This window comes from Saimiri boliviensis, chromosome 8 (genome assembly GCF_048565385.1).
Source record: "Saimiri boliviensis isolate mSaiBol1 chromosome 8, mSaiBol1.pri, whole genome shotgun sequence".
In the NCBI taxonomy this organism is placed as follows: domain Eukaryota; kingdom Metazoa; phylum Chordata; class Mammalia; order Primates; family Cebidae; genus Saimiri; species Saimiri boliviensis.
In genome coordinates, this window is record NC_133456.1 from 103,933,173 (window position 1) to 103,955,646 (window position 22,474).

Genomic DNA, 22,474 nt, shown 5'->3' on the forward strand with positions numbered 1-22,474 from the left:
AATCCTCTCCAGAAGACACCTCATCAGAAATATTATAAATGGGAAAAAAATGACTAAGGATCATTTGCTATCAGCAACTTGGGGATATCTGCTAGAAATGTTCTTAGCAACCCACAGCATGACAGACTAGAGCAGACCCTGGATGACACCTTTTCCCAGGGCCTGCCTTCAGCTTAGCCAGGCTCCCTCTGATGGGCCATTTTTAGCTCCTGTTCTCTCTCTTCCACTTCCCATGACATTCTGAAAGGAGCCACCGGCCCTGTGTACCTCCGTATGAACTACAGAGAATCCCCAAAGAAAACTTCAAGGAGAACAGTGAGATCAAACACTAACAACAAACCACTGACGATTGAGACAGTGGCAACAGTTGGCTACGGCAATAATAAGGCACTTTCACACATAAAAATAAAGCCAACGGTGTCAATTCGTCTGTGCCGAGCTCGAGTCACTAAGGACATGCTGTACTCACTTTCTTGCAGCCTGTTTCGACTTCCACTATTTCTGGACCTTGGCTTCGTGATTTCATCTTGCAGATGTAGCCAAGAGGCCACTCGCAGGCCCGATCTGCCCAGTACCCATCCTGCAACGAGCAAAGAGAAAAAAAAATAAAGGATTATCAGTTTGGGGACTTTTTTTTTTTTTTTTTTTTTTTTTTTTGAGATGGAGTCTAACTCTGTCGCCCAGGCTGGAGTACAGTGGTGCCATCTCGGTTCATGGCAACCTCCGTCTCCCAAATTCAAGTGATTCTCCTGCCTCAGCCTCCCAAGTAGCTGGAATTAAAGGTGCCTGCCACCATGCTGACTAATTTTTTGTAATTTTAGTAGAGACGGGGTTTCACCATGTTGGCCAGGCTGGTCTGGAACTCCTGACCTCAGGTGATCCGCCCACCTGGGCCTCCCAAAGTGCTGGGATTATAGGCGTGGGCCACTGTGCCCAGCCAATTTTGGACTTTGATGTTATTTTCTTGTAACTGTGTCTCAGAAAAAGAAAACTGAGATCCAAGGTTATCAAGAGAAAATGTCATCTACCAAAAGGAAAGGTAAATTGACATGTTCACATGTAAACAGTAATTTTGACTCTGGCTACAAACACATAAAAAGAGACTGGCGCCCCAATATGATTTTATATCTGAGATGTCCAACCCACTGTTTAGAGGAATCCAGGGAGAAATTTAAAATGTCTGTAAGTCCTTAGATGATGGTGTTCACAAGAGGTGTGCATGTAGCCTTTCATCAATCTCTGCAGTCAGCTCTGTCTTCAAATTAATCAAGTTCATATAAACCATCCAGAAAAATCTCCTGCATTCAACACGCCAAACTTGAAAACAAACATGAAACCACAGTCATCTTTCCTCCCTTCTTCCTGTATCTGCTGATGAGTGTTCTCCTGGATCTGAGGCTCAGCCTTCCGCTGTGTCAGAGTCTATCCCCTCCCATTTCCTTTGAGATTTTACCTTAACAGAACTTCTCTCCTTCCCTTCGCTGCTAACCGTCTCAGAAAAAATGTTTTGCATATTGCCTGTCTTTAACTCCTCAACTCTTACTTGGTCTCAGCCCACTGCAATCTACTTAAGCTTTCAGTCAGAGTAATATTTTTACATTGCCACTTTGGTCTTGCCCCTCTGAGACAATTCATGTTTCTTGAACCTCAGTTTCTACACGTTCTTCCGCCTCTAACTTTGTCAGCCACTTGACCTTTCACCTCTTCTAAATATGCTGCTTTCTGGTTTCTTCTGTCTACTCTTTGGATAGTTAACACCTAATATGTTCTCAAACTCCATCACAATAAACACAACCACAATGACAAAAATAATAGCTACAGTGACAAAAATAAACAACCATAACAACAAAAATTATTGAACAATAAACATGGGCTGGGGAACTGTGTACCATATACGCATTATTTAATACTCATATCCTATGCTTGCTTATTCACAAAAAACTTTATTTTTCCTTCACTTGTGAAGCTTAGTTTGGCTGGATGTGACCGCCTCGCCGGTCACAAGAGTCGCGCTGGCGACCCGTGGGGCTCCTCCGCTGGGAATCTCCTGGTGCGTGAGCAACAAGAATCATGTGAAGGTGTGGCGTCCTCTCATTCTTTGCGCTTTCAGTGGGAGCTACAATCCCGAGCTGTTAGTGATCAGCCATCTTGGATCTCCTATATATATATATATGGAACATTTTATATATATATGTGTGTGTGTGTGTGTGTGTGTGTGTGTATGTATATAAAATGCTACTTAAATTTATCATGGCACTGATAATAGCCAGTAAAGTTTGCAAATTATTTAGCAGAAAACTGGTTAGTTTTATATGAGTATATAATAATATACTCATATATTATTATTAATTCTAAATTTAAATTGACTAAATCCCCCAATCCAAAGACAGGCAATTTGAATAAAAAACTAAAACACATCAGTATGCTGCATCCAGATCCATCTCACATTCAAGGATACACAAAGACTCCAAACAAGGGATGGAGAAAGATTTACCAACCAAACAGAGAGCTAAAATAAATAAATAAAAAGCAGAAGTTACAATTAAGCAACAAAGATCAAAAGAAGCAAAGAAGGACATTATATAATGATAAAAGGAACAATGCAACAACAAGAAGAGCTAAAGATCCTAAATATATACGCACCCAATACAGGAATATGCAGACATACGAGACTTATAAAGAGACTTAGACTCCCACATAATAATAGTGGGAGACTTCAACATTAATATTAGACAGATCAATGAGACAGAAAATTAACAACGATATTCAGGACTTGAACTCAGATCTGGAACAAGTAAATGTAATTAACATTTATAGAACTCTCCACTTTAAATATACACTCTTATCAGTACCACATCATATCAACTTAGAAGTTTAAAAGAAATCTTGGTTGGCTCCTTGTTTGCTATTCTCTTCCCTCATTTTCTTTCATGTCTCCATTATTAAGGACAATTATAGGCATACCCATATTTAGACTGCATTCTAGCCCGGGCAATAAAGCAATACCCCCATCCTCTCTCCCTCTTCCTCCTTCTCTTTCTTCCTCTTCTTTATAAAAAAAAAAAAAAAAAAAAAAATACTCATATCCTGGGCCTGGCACAGTGGCTCACGCCTGTAATCTCAACACTTAGGGAGGCTGAGGCAGATGGATCTCTTGAGCTTAAGAGTTCAAGACTAGCCCGGGCAACATGGCAAAACCCCATCTCTACCAAAAACACAAAAAATTAGACAGGTGTGGTGGTGCACACCTATAGTCACAGCTACTTGGGAGGCCTGAACCCAGGAGGTCAAGACTACAATGAGCTGAGATCGCGCCACTGCACTCCAGCCTGTGTGACAGAGCAAGACTCTGTCTTAAAAAACAAACAAACAACAACAAAAAATATCTCGTAAACACAGGTGAGCTGAGTACAGTTCCTATTTCCATTTTGCACATAAAGGAGTCAGCCACACAGCAAAACCCAGCCTCTTAATCACTGTGTGTCATCTATTAATAAAGGATAAACTTGATGACATTTTTCAATTACTAAGGTCATATTTAAATGATAGAAGCAATCATTTCATATGACATTTCCATGTAAACTGAAAAAAAGGAATGTAGCTCCCCAAGTACAGATTTCAGGCCTAATCCAGAGTAGTTCTACATAGGTCTGCAGCTATTGAAAGCATCCAGTTGAAGGCAGAACTGAAGTTCTCATTTGACCAGTCAAGACACATACTCATGTATGTGTGTGTATATCTCTATCTATCTATCTATCTTTCTAGATATGGCACATATATATGGGGCTACAATCTCTTTTTACATATATATACATACATATATATCTCTTTTTACATATATGTAATCATATATATGGCTTATAATCACTTTTTACATATATACATAATCATATATATATGGCTTAATTGATCAAATAAGAGCTTTGGGGTGTGTGTGTGTGTGTGTGTGTGTGTGTATGGCACTATATATATGGAACATTTTATATATATATATGTGGAACATTTTATATATATATATTTAAATATATAAATATGGTACTCCAGTTCTATAGCATCCTAACTAACCAGTTTTCTGCTAAATAATTTGCAAACTTTACTGGCTATTATCAGTGCCATGATAAATTTAAGTAGCATTTTATATACATACACACACACACACACACACACACACACACACATATATATATATAAAATGTTCCATATATATATACATATATAATGTACCATATATATATACATATATATATACATATATAATGTTCCATATATATATATATATATATATATATATAGTGCCATAGGAACAATACGAATATTAGTTATTGGCCAATTTCATCCTTGAACCAAAAGTTTTTGTCCAGTACTTCAGTGATCCTCTTGAAAATTTCACTTTGCCAGACAATTGAGAGATATTCAAGAAATCAAATCTGAATTTTGCTTCACCTTGGATCCATGCCAATTCATGTAGAACAAAAACAATCTAAACAAACATATGCAAGTGAGTGGGACAGAAGGGAAAATCCCCCGTGACTTGCTTTACAAATACCAGTAATTCAAGTGACTTTACCTTGCCTTTCATCACCACACAATCCTCCTGTCTGTTGTTTTCATGGCTTGGTTCTCCACGAAGCCATTTGGTAAATGTTACAGGGGTCCCATCACTCCACTCAAAGTACATTTGAATCTTAATGTCATTTAAGCCAATCCACAATTCATCATTTGGCTCTAAACAGGAAGAAACACACGGTAGTGTATACAAGGGTTGCTTTCCAAAGGTCAGGCGGTTATCAGGAACGGAAGGCACTCTGCTTTATCAGCAGGGCTCTACTTCCCTTGACATGATCACCATCATGAAAGGTAGTCCTTGTGAATGTTCATCTGACCTGCATGCTGTACACTTAGATGCCAACTACATTTTACCTTGTTAGTTTTCAGCTGTGTAGTCTACTCTTTACATTGTGAATATGACTACATTCTTTTGTGGAAATATTACAAATTTTGTCTCCTGGGAGTTACAAAAATAAAATTGGGATAGGTCTATTACTATGCTCTATCTTACAAAGCTGCCTTTACTGTTACAAATAAGTTACCATGCCACCTGCATCGTATTATTGGAAATATGGTAGCCTATTTATATACATCTGACAGTGATTAAATTTAATATTTTTAAATGACAAAAATTTTAAACTGCTTCTATTTTACTGTTGTCGTCAAGAACATTCTAGGTGCTTCCATTTAAGATCAGTCACTGTACTGGGAGTGAAAATTATCTATATAGTTAAAGAATTATAAATTATAACCAAGAGGTTAGACTTGCTCCTGACATTTGGTACCTGTGTATAATCATTTTCATCGTGAAATGTCATGAAATTCCAGCAAAACTTCAATAACAGATGAGGTTAAAACCAAAACAATCAATATAGATTTAAAATGTGATCATTCTGTTCTGAAATTCTATGGAGGGCATTATTGATTTTATAAGTATTTGTCATGCTAAAAATCCTAAATCCAAATATCACAACAAAAATGGGACAAAGTTAAAGTCATTGAAGGTTAAGATGTTATGGCTGAAAAATAAACTTGTCCTAATTAAAAAAAGAGTTAAAGAATACAGATCAATATCTATCTAATTCAGATGACTAGGAGTTCCATCACAAATGCTTGACGTATGATCATTTAGGGGTAAAATAAAATTAGTTGCCAAAGGATTGTAAAGATGATGTTGTGGTAGAAAATGAGGGAAATGTCACAACATGTAAGAATCTCCCTAAGCGGTTTAGTCTCTTCCTCCTGAAAGTTGTCATCCAACTTTGCTTTTGGAGAAGTCTCTGGCTGGCCTGATGCCAGCCCCAGCAGATGTTTCCAGTGCCGTGGAGAATGAATGACATTGCCAAGATGATCCTCTTCTCCTTTCACTTGATTTGCAGATCGTGATCTTTTGACCAACAAATACAGGCTTCACAGTGACCTCATGTACCCCACAAAGACTTCAATTGAAGAGCAAAGAAAAACTAACCTAAGTCCCACAATTATGATAGTGCTAAGAGTTTTCTGTATACATGTTTCTCACTAACCTGTTCTCCCCTACAGCTTCTTCAATTCCTAAGCACAATCTTGATCGTAGGAAAAAATAGAGGATGCGAGTGTAAAGTTGTTATGCTGATTTTTATCAATCAGCTGGAGAAGTTGTGTTCATTGGTATAATCATAACTTAAGAGTATAGGTCTCAATGTATCCACCTGAAATATATTTCCATGATTAATATAAAAGATATCATCTCAACGTAATAGTTAGATAGTTGAGATGATATCTATCTAAATATCTAAAAGGATTTTTGAGACTTTTGTTTAGCAGCAACAATTTTAACTTCACAGCTTTACTTTTATTAATATTATTTTATTGTTTAAAATAAAATAAATCCTGTCAATCATTTTTAATGGAAGCTTTCCTAATTTATTTATTAATTCTCAAGTTGAATTTCAAAGCAAGTTTGGCCATCCAATTTCCGAAAATAATCATAGCAATTTAAATATCAGTTTTTACCTATTACCATATTATGTTACAGGAAGTAGAATTAAATGTCATCAACACTCTAGTTCTATAGCATCCTAACCAACCAGTTTTCTGCTAAATCATTTGCAAGCTTTACTGGCTATTATCAGTGCCATGATAAATTAAGTAACCATTAGTCAGACATATCAATTCTGATTCCATTATCTTCTAGAGCGAATTTTCCAGGACAGGTAGACACAGAATAATGAAGAAATTGTTCATAGGCTGCAGCTGGGCTATTCTCATGGCCTAAGACACTCAATGGGGTCAACACAGGAGGATGGATACCATTTGGCAGGTGCCAGAAGTAGGAGTGGTTCGGGGTCTTTTAAGTCTTTCTCTGCTACTGCTCTATTTTTTTCTCATCTATTTGTTAGTCGCTTTTTCCTCCCCTCCCCCAGCTCCCATGAGTTTCCAGGCACTATGTGTCAGGAAGCTGTCTCCACCATCTCCACCATCCATTTCCTCTTGTTTTGCTGGGGGAAATGAAAAGCAGCTGCAGCTATTCAGCAGCCTCATCAGTGGAAGATGAAAATGATCATCATTTAATCAGCAAGCACTGCCGAGTGCCCATCATCAGTATGCTGTTTCTCAAGCCCCTCATCTTCGGGACAAGCATTCCCGGCTCATTTTTTTTCATCTTTTTTTTTTTCTGGTTAGTACATTTTCTATGTATTTTTAAATTATGCACCTAAAATTGAGACATATATTTCTTTAAAAAAATTTTTTTAGTAGAGACGAGGTCTTCCTATATTCCCTGGGCTGGCCTCAAACTCCTGGGCTCAACCTATCCACCCACCTTGGCATATCAAAGTGCTGGGATTACAGGTGTGAGCCACCATATCTTGTCCAAGACATGTATTTCTTTAAAAGGTTTAGGCTGGCATCTAACCACTTCAAAAAAAAAAAAAAATCCAGCTGGGCACGGTGGCTCACGTGTGTAATCCCAGCACTTTGGGAGGCTGAGGTGGATGGATCACATGAAGTCAGGAGTTTGAGACCAGCCTGGCCAATGTAACCCCATCTCTACTAAAATTTAAAATAATGCTGTGCGTGGTGGTGGGTGCCTGTAATCCCAACTACTTGGAAGGCAGAGGCATGAGAATCTCTTGAACCCAAGAGGCAGAGGTTGCAGTGAGCCAAGATTGTGCCACTGCACCAGCCTGGGTGACAGAATGAGAATCTGTCTCATTAAAAAAAAGAAAAAATCCTACATTTTTCACTATTCAGCTCCCTCACAGCATCAGCTAAATTCACAAAGAAAAAAGAAATGCAAAGTGCGAGATGGTTCATTTAGAGATCCGTCTTAGGAGATAAAATATGGACTTAAAAAAAGAAAATGCACACACACACACACACACAAATAATTCCAAGGAATTAAACACTGTTGACAAGTTTAAGGTAGACTGCTCTGAATCCAGATAATATATGGAAAAATAATGTTTTAAAACTATCCATAAATGGATTGCACATTAAAAGAAAAAGAAATCAGATTATCTTTCAGTGACAAGAATTCTTTCAATTATTTTACCATTTTCACATTGTGGGCATTTTTAGCATTTGTTATTAAACTCATCCATTGTTCAATGAATTATTAATTTACATTTATTAAATTTGATGTTTATAATAAAATTTTCCAGAGGTCGGTAGAGAGGAGTACTCCCAGGATTAAAGCCAAGCATATGATCACCGTAAGGTTTCTCACCATATCCTAGCTGGGAGATAATAAAGTCAAATTCCTCGATGGTGTGAATGCTCGCTAGGTCACCGCCCTCCTTCCGGCATGCAGTCAGCGCGTCTCTCTGGATTTTCTTCTCCTCTCTGTGAATCTTGTAACAGTGACCTGCATATGGCCACCACTGACTAGGACAGTTAGTAGGCACATCACTTTCTAGAAATAAAAAAGGGGAGTAGAAATAATTTTTTAAAGACTTGATTACAACTGAAACAATATTTTAATCATTTTACATAATACATGAAACAGTTTGTAGTTATTAGGTAAATCAAGATAATATTTACTTTTTATTTTTGTGGCATATATATTCACAAAAGATAGACTAGCCATATTCTATTGTGTTGGTTTTTAGACAAAAATAAAAATAAAAAAAGAACCTACATTTTGTCAAATGGGAAATCACTTTATCAATTTTCTATTCTTTTTTTAAGAGACAGGGTCTCACTCTGTACCCCAGGTTGGAGTGCAGTGGTGTGATCATGGCTCACTGCAGCCTCAACCTCCTGGGCTCAAGCAATCCTCCTGCCTCAGCCTCCTGAGTAGCTGGGACTACGGGGAACAAGCCACTATACTTGGCTATGAGAAATCTCTTTTTAGAAAGTTGTACCAGCAGGCGCAGTGGCTCATGCCTGTAATCCCAGCACTTTGGGAGGCTGAGGAGGGCAGATCACGAGGTCAAGAGATTGAGACCATCCTTGCCAACATGGTGAAACCCCACCTCTACTGAAAATACAAAAAAAATTAGCCGAGCATGGTGGCACGTGCCTGTAGTCCCAGCTACTCAGGCGACTGAGGCAGGAAAATCGCTTGAACCAGGGAGACAGAGGTTGCAGTGAGCCAAGATCATGCCACTGCATTCCAACCTGGGTGACAGAGCCAGACTCCGTCTCAAACAAACAAACAAACAGACAACAACAACAACAAACAAAAAAACAGTTGTACCTACAACAAAACTATACCAATATACAATAGATTATCTAAATCTTGTCAGCAAACATGAACTAAGCATCTGTTATGCACTGTTTAAATACTGTAGACCTGAAAGCTTTGATATATAACACATCCCCTAAAAGACTTGAATTTACTTTATTCTATGGATAGAGAGCCAATCACTCTTAAGAAGCAGACTAGTATTGAAGTAGAGAGTTGGAATGGCTGGGGGTTAGTCCTCAAGGAGCCTCTGCCACCATAGCCACATGAGCCAGCCACTGTTGCCTCAAAACAGACCCACTACCATTTACTTGCTCCCCAAAACTGACATGTGCTCTTGTGAGTCAGAGAGGGATCTTCAGTCAGAACTCATAAAACCTGAATTTGCCATAAGAGGTGTGATTGTAGGCAAGTCAGCTCACATGAACAGAAGTATCCATATATGTGAAAATTTAAAAATAAGATTAGTACTAACACAAATCAAACCACCCTGTGTTCTGCTAACTAGAAAAGAATAGAGATAGCATGCTTGTAACTTACAGACACCACACAATCATTATTTAATTAAACCAGTTGTCAACATCCTCACGATTGCTACTAATAGGATCAAATTGTATAATCTTGATTATACACTGCAAACATCTAACAGTAATGAGCTAGGGGAAAGTGATGATAAAGAGGTTAGAAGGAAGAAATTCACTTTATTCATACCTATTGCCTTGAGCCTGGCACAGCGCCTGGCACACATAGGTGTATTGAGTATTGGTAGAGAAAAAGAATTGAAGTTATAGCTGATAAATGACTACTTGTTATTACTATTCTAGAGGTACTGTTTTGAACAGCAACGTGGCAGCATATTGCTTAGAAGGTAACTATATTACCAAATGAAAGTGAAATTATATATTATTTAAGCTCATATTAAATGTTTTCAAATGGCTGCCTTAGTATATGTTCATTATAGGGTACCTTTCTTTACTATTCCTTCAACGAATAGGTCCTATTTTCTCTTAAAGGTGGAGAGTATCTGAAACAACATTGTTTAAGCCCAGATTCTGTGCCTGTAGTCACACAAGCAACTAGTCAGTCATGATGCTGAAAGGCTGTACAATTGTAATAGAAAAATGCAGGTTTTTAAAAGTCTATTCCCTCAATACATTTGAGATTTCGTGCACTTCCAGTGGTTACAAAAAAAAAAAAAAAAGGAAAGAAAAAGAAAGGTTACTATACTAACCAGGCTTTGGAGCCCTCTGGTGGGTTATTTTAATTTTGCTACCTAGGAAATTGAAAATAGTATCAGCCAATGCTGAGGGCTTCAAAAACTGAATTGATGAACTTTAAAAATATTTGAAAATATGAAAACAACCAACTCAAGTGAACTGAAGAGGAGTTCCCCGGGGCAGCCACAGAAGAGGATTTGTTACTCTAGCCACAGCTCATGTGTTCAGTGCCCACATGTGGTTAGTGGCTGCTAAGCCAGACAGTACAGACCTAGAGACCTGAGGTCTGTGGATGAACAGATTAATGCTGCGAGGATTCACAGGATTTGAGGTTGAACTCCTGCCCGAGGATGTTGCCAATCCTGTAGGCTGCATAATTTGATCTCAGATATAATTTTCCAAGCTCTGCTTTATTTGCGTTTACAGATAAAACAGATTAATCCAGGAAGTACAGAGATGTTCAGAAACTGATGTCAAGGGCTTAGCAAGTGAAGGAGGCATCATAGAGAAATAAGAGTGTACTGAGTGCTTGACAAAATGAACAAAATTTCATCTCAGGAAGAAAAGTCATGAGTATTTCCATTTTACAGATGAGGGTTCTAACACCAGCAGTAACCTGGTGGTGTTCTAACACCAGCAGTAACCTGGTGGTGTTCTAACACCAGCAGTAACCTGGTGGTGTTCTAACACCAGCAGTAAGGCCATGTTACAGAATGCTGAGTGCTATGCCAGAGAAACAATAAAATAGCTATTCTCCTGTCACAACATGGCAATCCCACTTCTTAAGAGAATTATATGAATGCTTTTAAAAAGGAAAAAAATACATTATTTCTCCTAGAGGAGGAATAGAGAAGGTAAAATGCAAAAAATAATGGGCTTTCCCTGAAGATACCCATAGTCATCATGGAGAGCCTGTAAAGTATAATGAAACCCAATATCCATGACCCTCATCTGTATCTAGATCCTGGCCAAATCTATATCAATTGAAATTGCAGGCCAGGTGTGGTGGCTTCCACCTGTAATCCCAGCACTCTGGGAGGCCAAGGCAGGCAGATCATGAGGTCAACAGATTGAGACCATCCTGGCCAACATGGTGAAACCCCATCTCTACCAAAGATATGAAAATTAGCTGGGCGTGGTGGCAGGTGCCTGTACTCTCAGCTACTCAGGAGGCTGAGGCAGGAGAATCACTTGAACCTGGGAGGTAGAAGTTGCAGCAAGCTGAGATTGCGCCCCTGCAATCCAGCCTGGGCTACAGAGCAAAACTCCATCTCAAAAAGGAAAAGGCAAACACATCTACTCCCTAATCCAACAAGTTCACTTCCAGAAATTACCACATGCATGAAATGATGTGCATATAATGTATACATTATTTACTTCAAGACTGTTTGTATTAATAAAAGATTGGAAGTAAATTAAATTAAAAATCCATTAACAGGAGACTGGTCAAAAAAAATATGTGCTGTCTCTGCAATAGCCTTTGGACATCCATAAAAATAAACATAGAAGCTATTTATATTCTATGTGGAATGATGTCCAAAATTGCTATTAAGTGGAAAACTTAGGGTAAAAACATACTACAGTATACTGCCATTTGGATGAAACAATAATTATAAACATATTTGTTTATATATTCACAGAATAACTAAGGATACACACCCAGAAACACTTATTCTTCAGCAAAGCAAATCGGGTGTTACTGGTAAGAGGGAGGGAAAACTTAGTATTGATCATGTTGTACCTTTTGAATCTGTAACCATGTCAAGCATATTTTAAAATACATGAAATTGCTTTCAAAACCAGTACGACAAAAAAAAAATCAAGAATGTCACATTGTCAATTTCCCCCAGCAGAAAAACATAAATAAATTAAACCGTTTAAAGCATTCGTTGTCCCTCCAAAAACAGGTAATAATAAAAATATATAGTCTGTCTTTCATCAATTTGAAGAAAGAACTAATTCTTTCCTCAATAGTTTAATTCTCCTATAAAATTGTAAAAGAAAACAAAATTGCTTTTTTTTTTTCCTTGAAGTCTAGTTGATACTTAAAATTCAGTTACAGGCCAGGCACAATGGCTCATGCCTGTAATCCCAGCACTTTGGGAGGCTGAGGTGGGTAGATCACCCGAGGTCAGGAGTTCAGGGCCAGCCTGGCCACCATGTGAAAAAAAAGTCACTGCTAAAAACACAAAAATTAGCCGGGTGTGGTGGCACATATCTGTAATCCCAGCTACTCAGGAGGCAGAGGCAGGAGAATCTCGGAGGTTGCAGTGAGCTGAGATTGTGCCTTTGTACTCCAGCCTGGGTGACGGAGTGAGACTCTGTCTCAAATAAATAAATAAAATTCAGTAACAACTTTTTAGATAATTTATTCTATTCTGTGAAAACTTCAGTGTAAGATGCTACACTGAATAACAGGGAAGCCCAGATAGAGCCGTAAGGACCTAATATAAACATCCCTTCAAAATATTTACTTTCTAGCTTGGATTGTGGTTTGCCATGTGTGCAGGGTTTCTGTATCCTCTCAATATCTTTTCCCTCATCTATAGCATGTGAATAATGACACCGACCTCAGAGGACTACTTGTGAAGATAAAATTTTTATTTAGGTCACAGCATCTGCACAGTGCCCAGATACCGCAGCACACTCAGGAAATGTTAGCAACCAGCACAAAGAAATATTGCAGTCATATCATTAAGCTTACCCTATAAACTATCAATAAAACCTCTGGAGGCATTCCAACAGTTACAAAGCTGTAATGTTACTTATCTTTCAATTCTAATAGTTTAGGCCCTTCAGATCCCATAGATCACTTACCTGAGGGAATAACAAAAGAATTCAAAGTAGTGTTGCCCTTTTTGCAAATATAGCCCAGTTTCTGAACACATTCCAGATTTTCCCACTTAGCATTTTTTCCAGGATTTAGTGATACACAGCTTTTTCCAGGTTCAGCTGATGGACTTCCTTTGAGGAAAAGGAAAAGTTAAAGTAGGATGATTACAGCTATTCCCAGCAGATAGCATCCCTCTCACATATTCTTGTGTCTTCATTCTTGGGATTCAATGGACCTCCATTCTGTCTTTTGCTACACATTCAGAAAAAAAAAAAAAATTACTGACTGCAGAGCAAAAGACATGATGGGTGTCTATTGTTTTCTTACTGTTGGATCATTCCAATACCTAGAATGTTGATAAAGCAAATATACTTCTTTGAGATAACATTTTTCCCCATTATCAACTAATAAAGCTACACCTTAAAATTTAAACTGTTGTCACTGGATTTCATTCAGTATCAAAGAGAAGTATCTAATGAAAGGAATACTTGATTATGTGGCCCTAAAAAAAAAAAAAAAAACCTGAAATCATCACATCCTTTGCAACAACATGAATACAACTAGAGGCCATTATCCTAAGCGAATTAACACAGAACAGAAAACCAAAGAGCCATGTTCTCACTTCTAAGTGGGAGCTAAATGTTGGGTACTCATGAACATAAATACGGCAACAACAGAAACTGGGGACCATGAGATGGGGGAGGAATTGGGGGGAACAAACGTTGAAAAACTAACTACTGAGTACTATGTTCACTACCTGGGTGATGGGATGTATCATTTATACCCCAAACCTCAGCAGCACGCAATTTACCTAGGTATGTAACAAGCATGTACATGTATCCTTAAATCTAAAATAAAAACAGAAATTATAAAAAACAAAGAATACATAATGTTTCAAACTAATAATGATAAACATTATTAGGACCAGGTGCAGTGGCTCATGCCTGTAATCTCAGCACTTTGGAAGGTCAAAGTGGGCAGATCACGAGGTCAGGAGTTTGAGACCAGCCTGGCCAACATAGTGAAACCCTGTCTCTACTAAAAATATAAAAATTAGCTGGGCGAGTGAGACTCTGTGTCAAAACCAAACCAAACCTCATGTGAAATTTATCAATGCCTGTGTTCATCGCATTACCAACGTTGACTTTATCTGGTTCTTTAATCAGTTTCCACTAAGAAATGGATAAGGCCTAAATATTCTTCAATAGGCTGAGTTGAAGGTATTGAGAGTTTTAGTTCTGGTAGCATAGCATGTCACCCTTTCAGCTCTCCCATTCGCTTTTTCTCCTCCATTTATTTTTATTTTTGAGACAGAGTCTCACTCTGTCACTCAGGCTGGAGTGCAGTGGTGCAATCTTGGCTCACTTCAACCTCCGTCTCCTGGGTTCAAGTGATTCTCCTGCCTCAACCTCCCAAGTAACTGGAATTACAGTTGCCGGTCACCTGCCTGGCTAATTTTTTATATTTATAGTAGAGATGGGGTTAAATATTTGTTGATACCGTGACTAACATAACAGGATACTGAACTAACGGATAAGATATCAGCACTAAAAAGAAACTTTAAAGAAACAATAATACATTTTCTAGCTATTAGTTATTAATTAATGTATTAATTAGTAAATCATGTTACACAACTGTTTATCAATACTACCTCTACCAACTTTGAGACATCAATTAGTGGTTTTAATGTTTGCCATAGTTATTATATATTTGAATTCATACTTGTACATCATTTATGCAAAATATCTTCGCTTCAAGAGTCAATATATTTCAATAGATTCATTACTTGGCAATTATTCAATTGAATGCTTGACTGAACAATTTATAGGAAACTGATTTCTAATTTTCACAAAATTTCTAATTTGCACTGGAAAAAACTTCTCATACTATTTCACAAGGTGATTTAATCTGCACCCACTTCTTAGGAATTGAGGTTTAATTTTAAAAAGCATTACTTCTCTTTCTTAATCATATTCTACTTCCATTCTTTACTTTACCCAAAGTTAACCCACAGATTTTCTCCCTGAACTTGTAGGATGCAAGCGGTTAAATATTGTAATCATCACCCCCAAACTGAACAATAAATAAAATGATCTCCTAATGTGTATAACAATTTAGTAACACAGAGAACAATAAATTCTAGTTTCCTAATAAATTTTATTGTCTAATGATTTGATTGAGCCCATCTGGTATTCCCTAATTGCATCTGACTGAATGGGGAGACAGACACCTTAAATCTTCACCCATAAAAAAAGGATATTTTATATGTATTCCCTTGCAGTAAGTCTTCCCATATTCCAGAAATTTTTACTTCCTGTATTCCAGAAAAAAAAAATTAACTGATTATTATTTTGAGACTTGAGTGACAGCCCTGTAACCATCACATGCTGAAGTAATGCTTTGAAACTGGAATTTCATAGCAAAATCTAATTCATTCAAGCCAAAATGTATTCTCTAAAAATTTTCTCCCATGTTTTAGCATCTATTTGAAATGTTATTTTATCAAGTTTTTCTCTTTTAATACAATAAACTGACTTAGAAAATGGAGAGTTTGCTGGGCACAGTGGCTCATGCCTGTAATCCCAGCAGTCTGGGAGGCCAAAGCAGGCCGATCACCTGAGCTCAGAAGTTTGAGACTAGCCTGGACAATGTGGAGAAACCCCATCTCTACAAAAATACAAAAATTAGCTGGGCATGGTGGTGCATGCTTGTAATCCCTGCTACTTGGGAGGCTGAGGAACGGGAATCACTTGAGCCAGGGAGGTTGAGGTTGCAGCGAGCCAAGATTGTGCCAATGCGCTCCAGCCTGGGCAAAAAAGGGAGGACACCTTGTCTCAAAAAAAAGGAAAAAAAAGGAGAGTTTAATTTTTTTCTAAGCCAAATGCAAAAACCACTCAATGGTTTAAAAAAAAAAAAAAAAGAAGAAGAAGAAGTCTGACTGTCTGAAGAGCACCGTATTATGATAGTATGTCCCATAGGAGAATTGATAAGTAAAGATGTGACCAATATGATACTTCTCTCCTTTCCACACCCATGGCAAACCTCACTAATCATTAGTGGCACTCTTTCCTAAACAAAATTGGCACTGGGGTGGGACTGAGGGGTGGGTACTGGGTTCCTACCCAATAGAAGGCCTCGAGCAGCTACTAACACCAATTAGTACTGACAAAAAAGATAAAAACTTTATGTCATTTTTTTTTGTTTTCTCTGAATAGTTGCTCTCTATTTAAACTTACTTTATATTCTATTACTTTTATGCTATAACAATGTAGAAATAATTAGTTCACAGCATTTTCTAGCCTCTGAAAAAATTAGAAAACTATTGTTTTATCATCCCCAACTCTGTTTTTCTTTTTCTTTTTTTTTTTTTTCTTTTTTTGAGACGGAGTTTCGCTCTTGTTACCCAGGCTGGAGTGCAATGGCGCGATCTCGGCTCACCACAACCTCTGCCTCCTGGGTTCAGGCAATTCTCCTGCCTCAGCCTCCTGAGTAGCTGGGATTACAGGCACGCCCCACCATGCCCAGCTAATTTTTTGTATTTTTAGTAGAGACAGGGTTTCACCATGTTGACCAGGATGGTCTTGATCTCTTGACCTTGTGATCCGCCCACCTCGGTCTCCCAAAGTGCTGGGATTACAGGCGTGAGCCACCACGCCCGGCCCTGGTATAATCTTATAGTTTAGTATATGGAAATCTAGCTGGTAGATTTCAAAGCAAGGTGAAAAGAACTGTATTTGATGAAGTCTCCCTATTCCTCTCTTTGAAATCAACAGGTGAGATAATAAAGTTCTTCATGGCATCTCAATGACTTAAATTTGGATTAATTCAACACAAACAGGTTTAACCCTACCTGGTAACCAGTTCAAATATCGGAATGGACTGCGGTCACTCCACTGCCAGCCACTATTGAAACTCAGACTGTTAAGTCCAATCCAGAGTCCTGAGGTCAAGGAACTCGTTAATCCTATATTTTTTTAAAAAAGCAAAACAAACAAAAAATTGGCATTCAGAGAACAGTTGAAATTAAATTCAGAATTAAGTGCTTGAATCAAAATGTAACTGAAGGAAGTAACATTAATCATGGCTACCATATATCTCCTTTGAGTCTCCTAACAATCTAAGGCAAGTAAAATTATTACCTTCATTGACAGGTGGGGAAACTGAGGCAGGGAGCACATAGATTATCTGTTTTTGTTGTTGTTGTTGTTGTTGTTTTCTGAAATCACCAAAAACCAGAGATCTGGTAAGATTTTTAAGGTTCCAAGCCAGATCTAATGAGGCTTCAAACCCCATCATCTTGACTATTATCTACTTTCTCAAGATAGTGTAAAGTTTTCCTGCGTGAATATGACTAGATATTACCTCTACTGCATATTTCAAAACTGATGCTAAGAATTTGATTTTATGATTTTTCAAAGTCAATTTCTCTTCTTCCTTAAAATGATTAAATACGAATGACTAAATTCATATGCTAACACCAAGAATGCTTTGCGTAGGCAGTTAAGAAACCAAAATTACAATGTTTCACATTCTGTACTAGGACTGATATGGAAGTAATAAAAGCAAAAACAATGGGACCTCAGCTCTCCAGGTGGAAACACTCTAACCTATCATCACCCCTATCTTTTTTAAAATCATAGATGAGAATTCTCTGTGCTGTTATTTTAATCGATTAAAAGCAATTAATTAAAATGAAAACTATCCTTTGGCTTTTAAAAACTTTTTCTTAATTTATTTTTATTTTTTAGAGATGCAATCTCACATGGTGCCCAGGTTGCTCCCAAACTCCTGGGCCCAAGTGATCCTCCCACCTCAGTCTCCTGAGTAACTAGGATTACATGTAGCACACGGCTATACTCAGCAATCTTTAAAAAAATACTCTTTAAAAGAATTTTCACAAATTCTTTAAAGTAGTACAAACTTGAATAATTATCTCTATGCTTGAAGAGATGTATTCTACAGAGTATGCTCCTAAAATTAGCATTTTAATGCTAGCTATTCCCAAAACCAATTACTCTTGGATTTAAAAAAAAAAAAAAAACTTAGTTAAGAAAATAATGTATTTAAGTTTTAAAAATTATAAATAATTTGCTGATTAAAGAAGAATTAAAGTAGATTTTGTCAGAGATTGCATAACTAAATTACTGTGTTTGGCATGCTGAGAAATGATAATAGCTCTTTAAGGGAATTATTTATCTTTGTGACATTCTTTACCAGTTCTAAGTACTTCTAAACTTGTCCTGTAGAATTATTAATTAATACATTTTAAAACAAGGCCTGACATACGGTACGTGTCCAATAAACATAAGTTACTACAGTTATTACCATTTTTATTGCTATCATCAATAGCTTCATATTGACAATATGAATTGGTAATAGGGTTGGCAGAAGTTGCAATTTAGAAACAAAATTCAAACTGTGGGTCAGAATATATCTCTTAAAGCAGATGAGTGTCGTCCGTAAATATTTTTCCCTAATCTGCTTTTGTAATTGTATAAGAGAGCACACCAAAATATTTTAGTATTTCTGCACAAAGCAACAATTCCACGTGCTAATTTTTTTTGTTGTTTGTTTCCAGATAATAACTCAAGCCAGAAATTTTTTTGGACAGTTGGGGTCTTGCTATAGTGCTCAGGCTGGTTTCAAACTCCTGACCTCAAACAATCCTGCCACCTCCACCTCCCAAAGCACAGGGATTAATTATAGGTGTGAGCCACTGCGCCCAGCCTCACATGCCCAAGGTGTAACTTTTCTGCATGTATTGTCTGACATGGTTATAAACCAACTTTTGAACTCAGATGTGATAGAAGATATACGAATGTCCAATATTACACTGGTATTTTTTTCTTTTTGTATTGAGGTCTACTGTGTTTTCCAGGCAGTGCCAAAGGAAATTGGTTGAAAAAAAAAAAATCAGGGAAACAAGCCAAATTTCACTTCCTATATCTTATTTCGGTTCTGTAAATCCTCATCCTGTTCATATGGAGTCATAAATCTGATTCAGGACTCAAAGACTCCATAGAATGTCCCAGCATTTTTCAGGGTAGAAACAGAAGGGAAGATGATAAAACAGCTGTGATTGGTGTGCAGATCTGTTGCTGGGCAGAAACATTTCACCTGGCAGATAGTATGAAATCTGTCTGCAATACATTTACTGGAGCCAGAAAATGTTGACAAAATTAAAGGTTCTCATCGGTATGTTGGGAACTAGCAGATCCCTGGGCATTCTGTGCATGAGACACAAGCAGGGTGAGATGGAAGACAGGGATGAATTCCAGATCAACTATTTTCTGAACAGGAGGCATTAAGCAAGTTTCCTAACTACTCCCTCCTAGTCTATTATCTCATCTCCACAGTGGGGCTGATAATATTCATTCAGGAGGTTGCTGTGGGCTTTAGAACAAAAGCCCAGAATCTAGCACATGGTAGTTCTTCAGTAATTGGCAGGTAATTTAATACAGAGTCATCAAACCAGGTTCTACATTTTTTTTTTTTTTTTAATGATACTGACTCTAGCTGGTCACGGTGGCTCACCCCTGTAATCCCAGCACTCTGGGAGGCTGAGGTGGGCAGATCACCTGAACTCCAGAGTTCGAGACCACCCTGGACAACATGGTGAAACCCTGTCTCTACTAAAATGCAAAACATTAGCTGGTTGTAGTGGCGCGTGCCTGTAGTCCCAGCTACTCAGGAGGCTGAGGCACAAGAATCACTTGAGCCCTGGTGCCACAGCACTCCAGCCTGGGTGACAGAGTGAGACTGTCTCACACACACACACAAAAAGATACTGACTTTTCAAAACCTTCACATAAAACTTATTTTTAAAGTCAAATATTTTATAGGCTGTTTTTTCATTTTAATGGCATATTTTCCAAAACAGAGTGGATCACAATCACACATTCACACCGTTGTTTTCTAGATTCTTACCCAATATATCTCAATCAACACCGAGTGTCATCCCTTTCTTTCAAATTAACAGTGGGGAAGGGATTTCTTTCCCCTGTTTTTTAAATTCCCTGTGAGACTTTCTTGTCCTAATGCCCGATATTTTTGACTTAAAGAAAGGCAGGAAGTACTACAAATCTCATTAGAGATGCCATTCTTATCCAGAGGCCAGTGAAAATTTGCTGACTGAAATTCCGGAGGCTTGGATAAGATTCAAGTAAGGATCTGAGGTGAACTTAGCCTCTGAATCTCCTGGGGCTTGTTTGCGGTCCTGATGGACACAAGAATAGCCCTGGCTGATTAGGAAAGCATATCCTGCAGCCCGAGTCTGATAGCAGAGTCCGAGGACCAGAAAATGAGTCTGTGCTTGGGCGAAGCTGCTATCCACTCAGATCACTCGCTCCTTCTGTGCTGGTGGAGAGAGTACAGAGTAACCTGTCCCTAGGCTTCCTAGAGGCCAGAAACCAAGTGAAGATCTGAAAAGTCAAGATAACACACCCCACAAACAAATTCACACACAAAAACCAAAAACACACCAAGTGAAACCACTTCACCTCTGATACATTTTTCTATTCTTTTTTTTTTCTTTTTTTTTTCCCCTTGAGATGAGTTTTGCTCTTGTTGCCCAGGCTGGAGTGCAATGGCACAATCTCAGCTCACTATAACCTCTACCTCCCAGGTTCAAGCAATTCTGCCTCAGCCTCCCAAGTAGCTGGGATTACAGGTGCCTGCCACCATGCCCACCTAATTTTTTTGAGTTTTTAGTAGACGGGATTTCACCACGTTGGCCAGGCTGGTCTCAAACTCCTGACCTCGGTGATACACTCACCTCAGCCTCAAGTGCTGGGATTACAGGCATGAGCCACTGCACCCAGACCACCTCTGATATATTGTCTCTTATGCCTCCAAGTCTGTGCAGATAACCACAGAACTGCCTCAAATCATCTTTTCTATTCCTTAATCATCTACATACATTTATGTTTGTCTATTCTGTACTTCCTCCTCTTCCTCCTTATTTTTGTGCATGGTTGTCAACATGAATCACTCCAATGCTTTGTGTTCCACTGTTAGAAGGGTCCCAAAGGCCAATGCAAAACAGAGTAATTGAACAGACTGAGGAAGAATCCTATCTCCAAGTTTATGAATGCACGCAGTGACACCACATTACGTTTCTATCCTCAGCCTCCTTAATAATAACTTATAGGAGAGATGTGTGATGGTTGGTGATGGGTGTCATCTGAAAACAGCTGGAAAAAGGGAGGTGCTAAGAAATGAGTCAGGTGGGGAGTGTGCTCTTGCCCTTGTATTGGTTCACACACATTAGCTCCTTTAACAGACGAGGTCACCAAGGCACAGGGGCCTCGGGAAATCCCTACAAGCTCCCCCAGTTTCACAGAGCCGGGACCTACACAGTCTGGCTCCAGAATCTTTGCTCTTAGCCCCTCTGCTCTGCTGCCTGGTGTCAGCACCTGGACACAGCAGGCACTAACACGGTGTTTTGTCAGATGTGGTCTCTCAACCATTTGCCTCAGAATCGCCTGGGAGTTTGATAAAAGGCAGATTCCTGAGCCTTGTGTCACACCTACTGATCTAGAATCTTTGGCGTCTCGTCCCAGGTATCCTCACTTTAACAGAGTTCCAAGGTGATGAATAAGCCACCTGACATAGAAGAACCACTGTATTTACTGTCTTCTGGCCATGAACTGTCTAGTTTTCCAAACAGGAGGCTGGATTTCTAAGTATCTTTATTTTGCTTCATGTTCATTTGTCAGTCAGCAAACGTTCAGCAAGACTCTTTCTTGGAAGGCTCTGTGTGAATCTCCTTGAGGGAAGAGGGGGCATAGATATTCACAAGACATTCCCCATTTTCAACTATTCGCCCCTCCAATGCAATCTCCACACGGCCTTCAGTTTGCTTTCGATGCAGGACTTCCTGTAATTGGTACCAATTCATCGGCCTGTTTTCTTGTTTACATCCGTTTTTTCCCATTGGACTTTAAGCTGTATGTGGACAAGACAGGGTCAGCTTGGATGTCCCCAGGATCTAGCACAAAGCCTGGCACATGGGCACCAGATATCTTGTAAATGAATGAATGAATGAGTAAATAAATAATAACAAATTAATGTATTTATAGTGTTGCCAAGGAAGAAGGACATATATGTAAGTATTACATTAATAAAAGTGGTAATAAGCAAATAAGAGAAATGCAGATGGACATCGACTTGCATTTCAGCTGTATACAACTGTGAGAATTCCAGGCA

The 22,474-nt window shown here is 38.4% G+C and overlaps 1 protein-coding gene across 2 annotated transcripts in view; it reads right to left on the reverse strand.

The window, feature by feature from the left end:
* Positions 1-22,474, reverse strand: part of MRC1 (mannose receptor C-type 1) — a 105,131-nt gene that overhangs the window by 56,037 nt on the left and 26,620 nt on the right. Inside the window, exons 5-9 of one of the 2 annotated variants that reach the window (XM_003930644.4) lie at positions 17,118-17,231; positions 13,252-13,398; positions 8,258-8,443; positions 4,568-4,725; positions 470-580 (exon numbers count right to left, since the gene is read on the reverse strand). In XM_003930644.4, the coding sequence (XP_003930693.1) occupies positions 470-580; positions 4,568-4,725; positions 8,258-8,443; positions 13,252-13,398; positions 17,118-17,231 (716 nt within the window). Of the gene's footprint in view, positions 1-469; positions 581-4,567; positions 4,726-8,257; positions 8,444-13,251; positions 13,399-14,024; positions 15,509-17,117; positions 17,232-22,474 lie in introns of those variants that run through there. The other variant, XM_074404971.1, reaches the window with a different exon arrangement.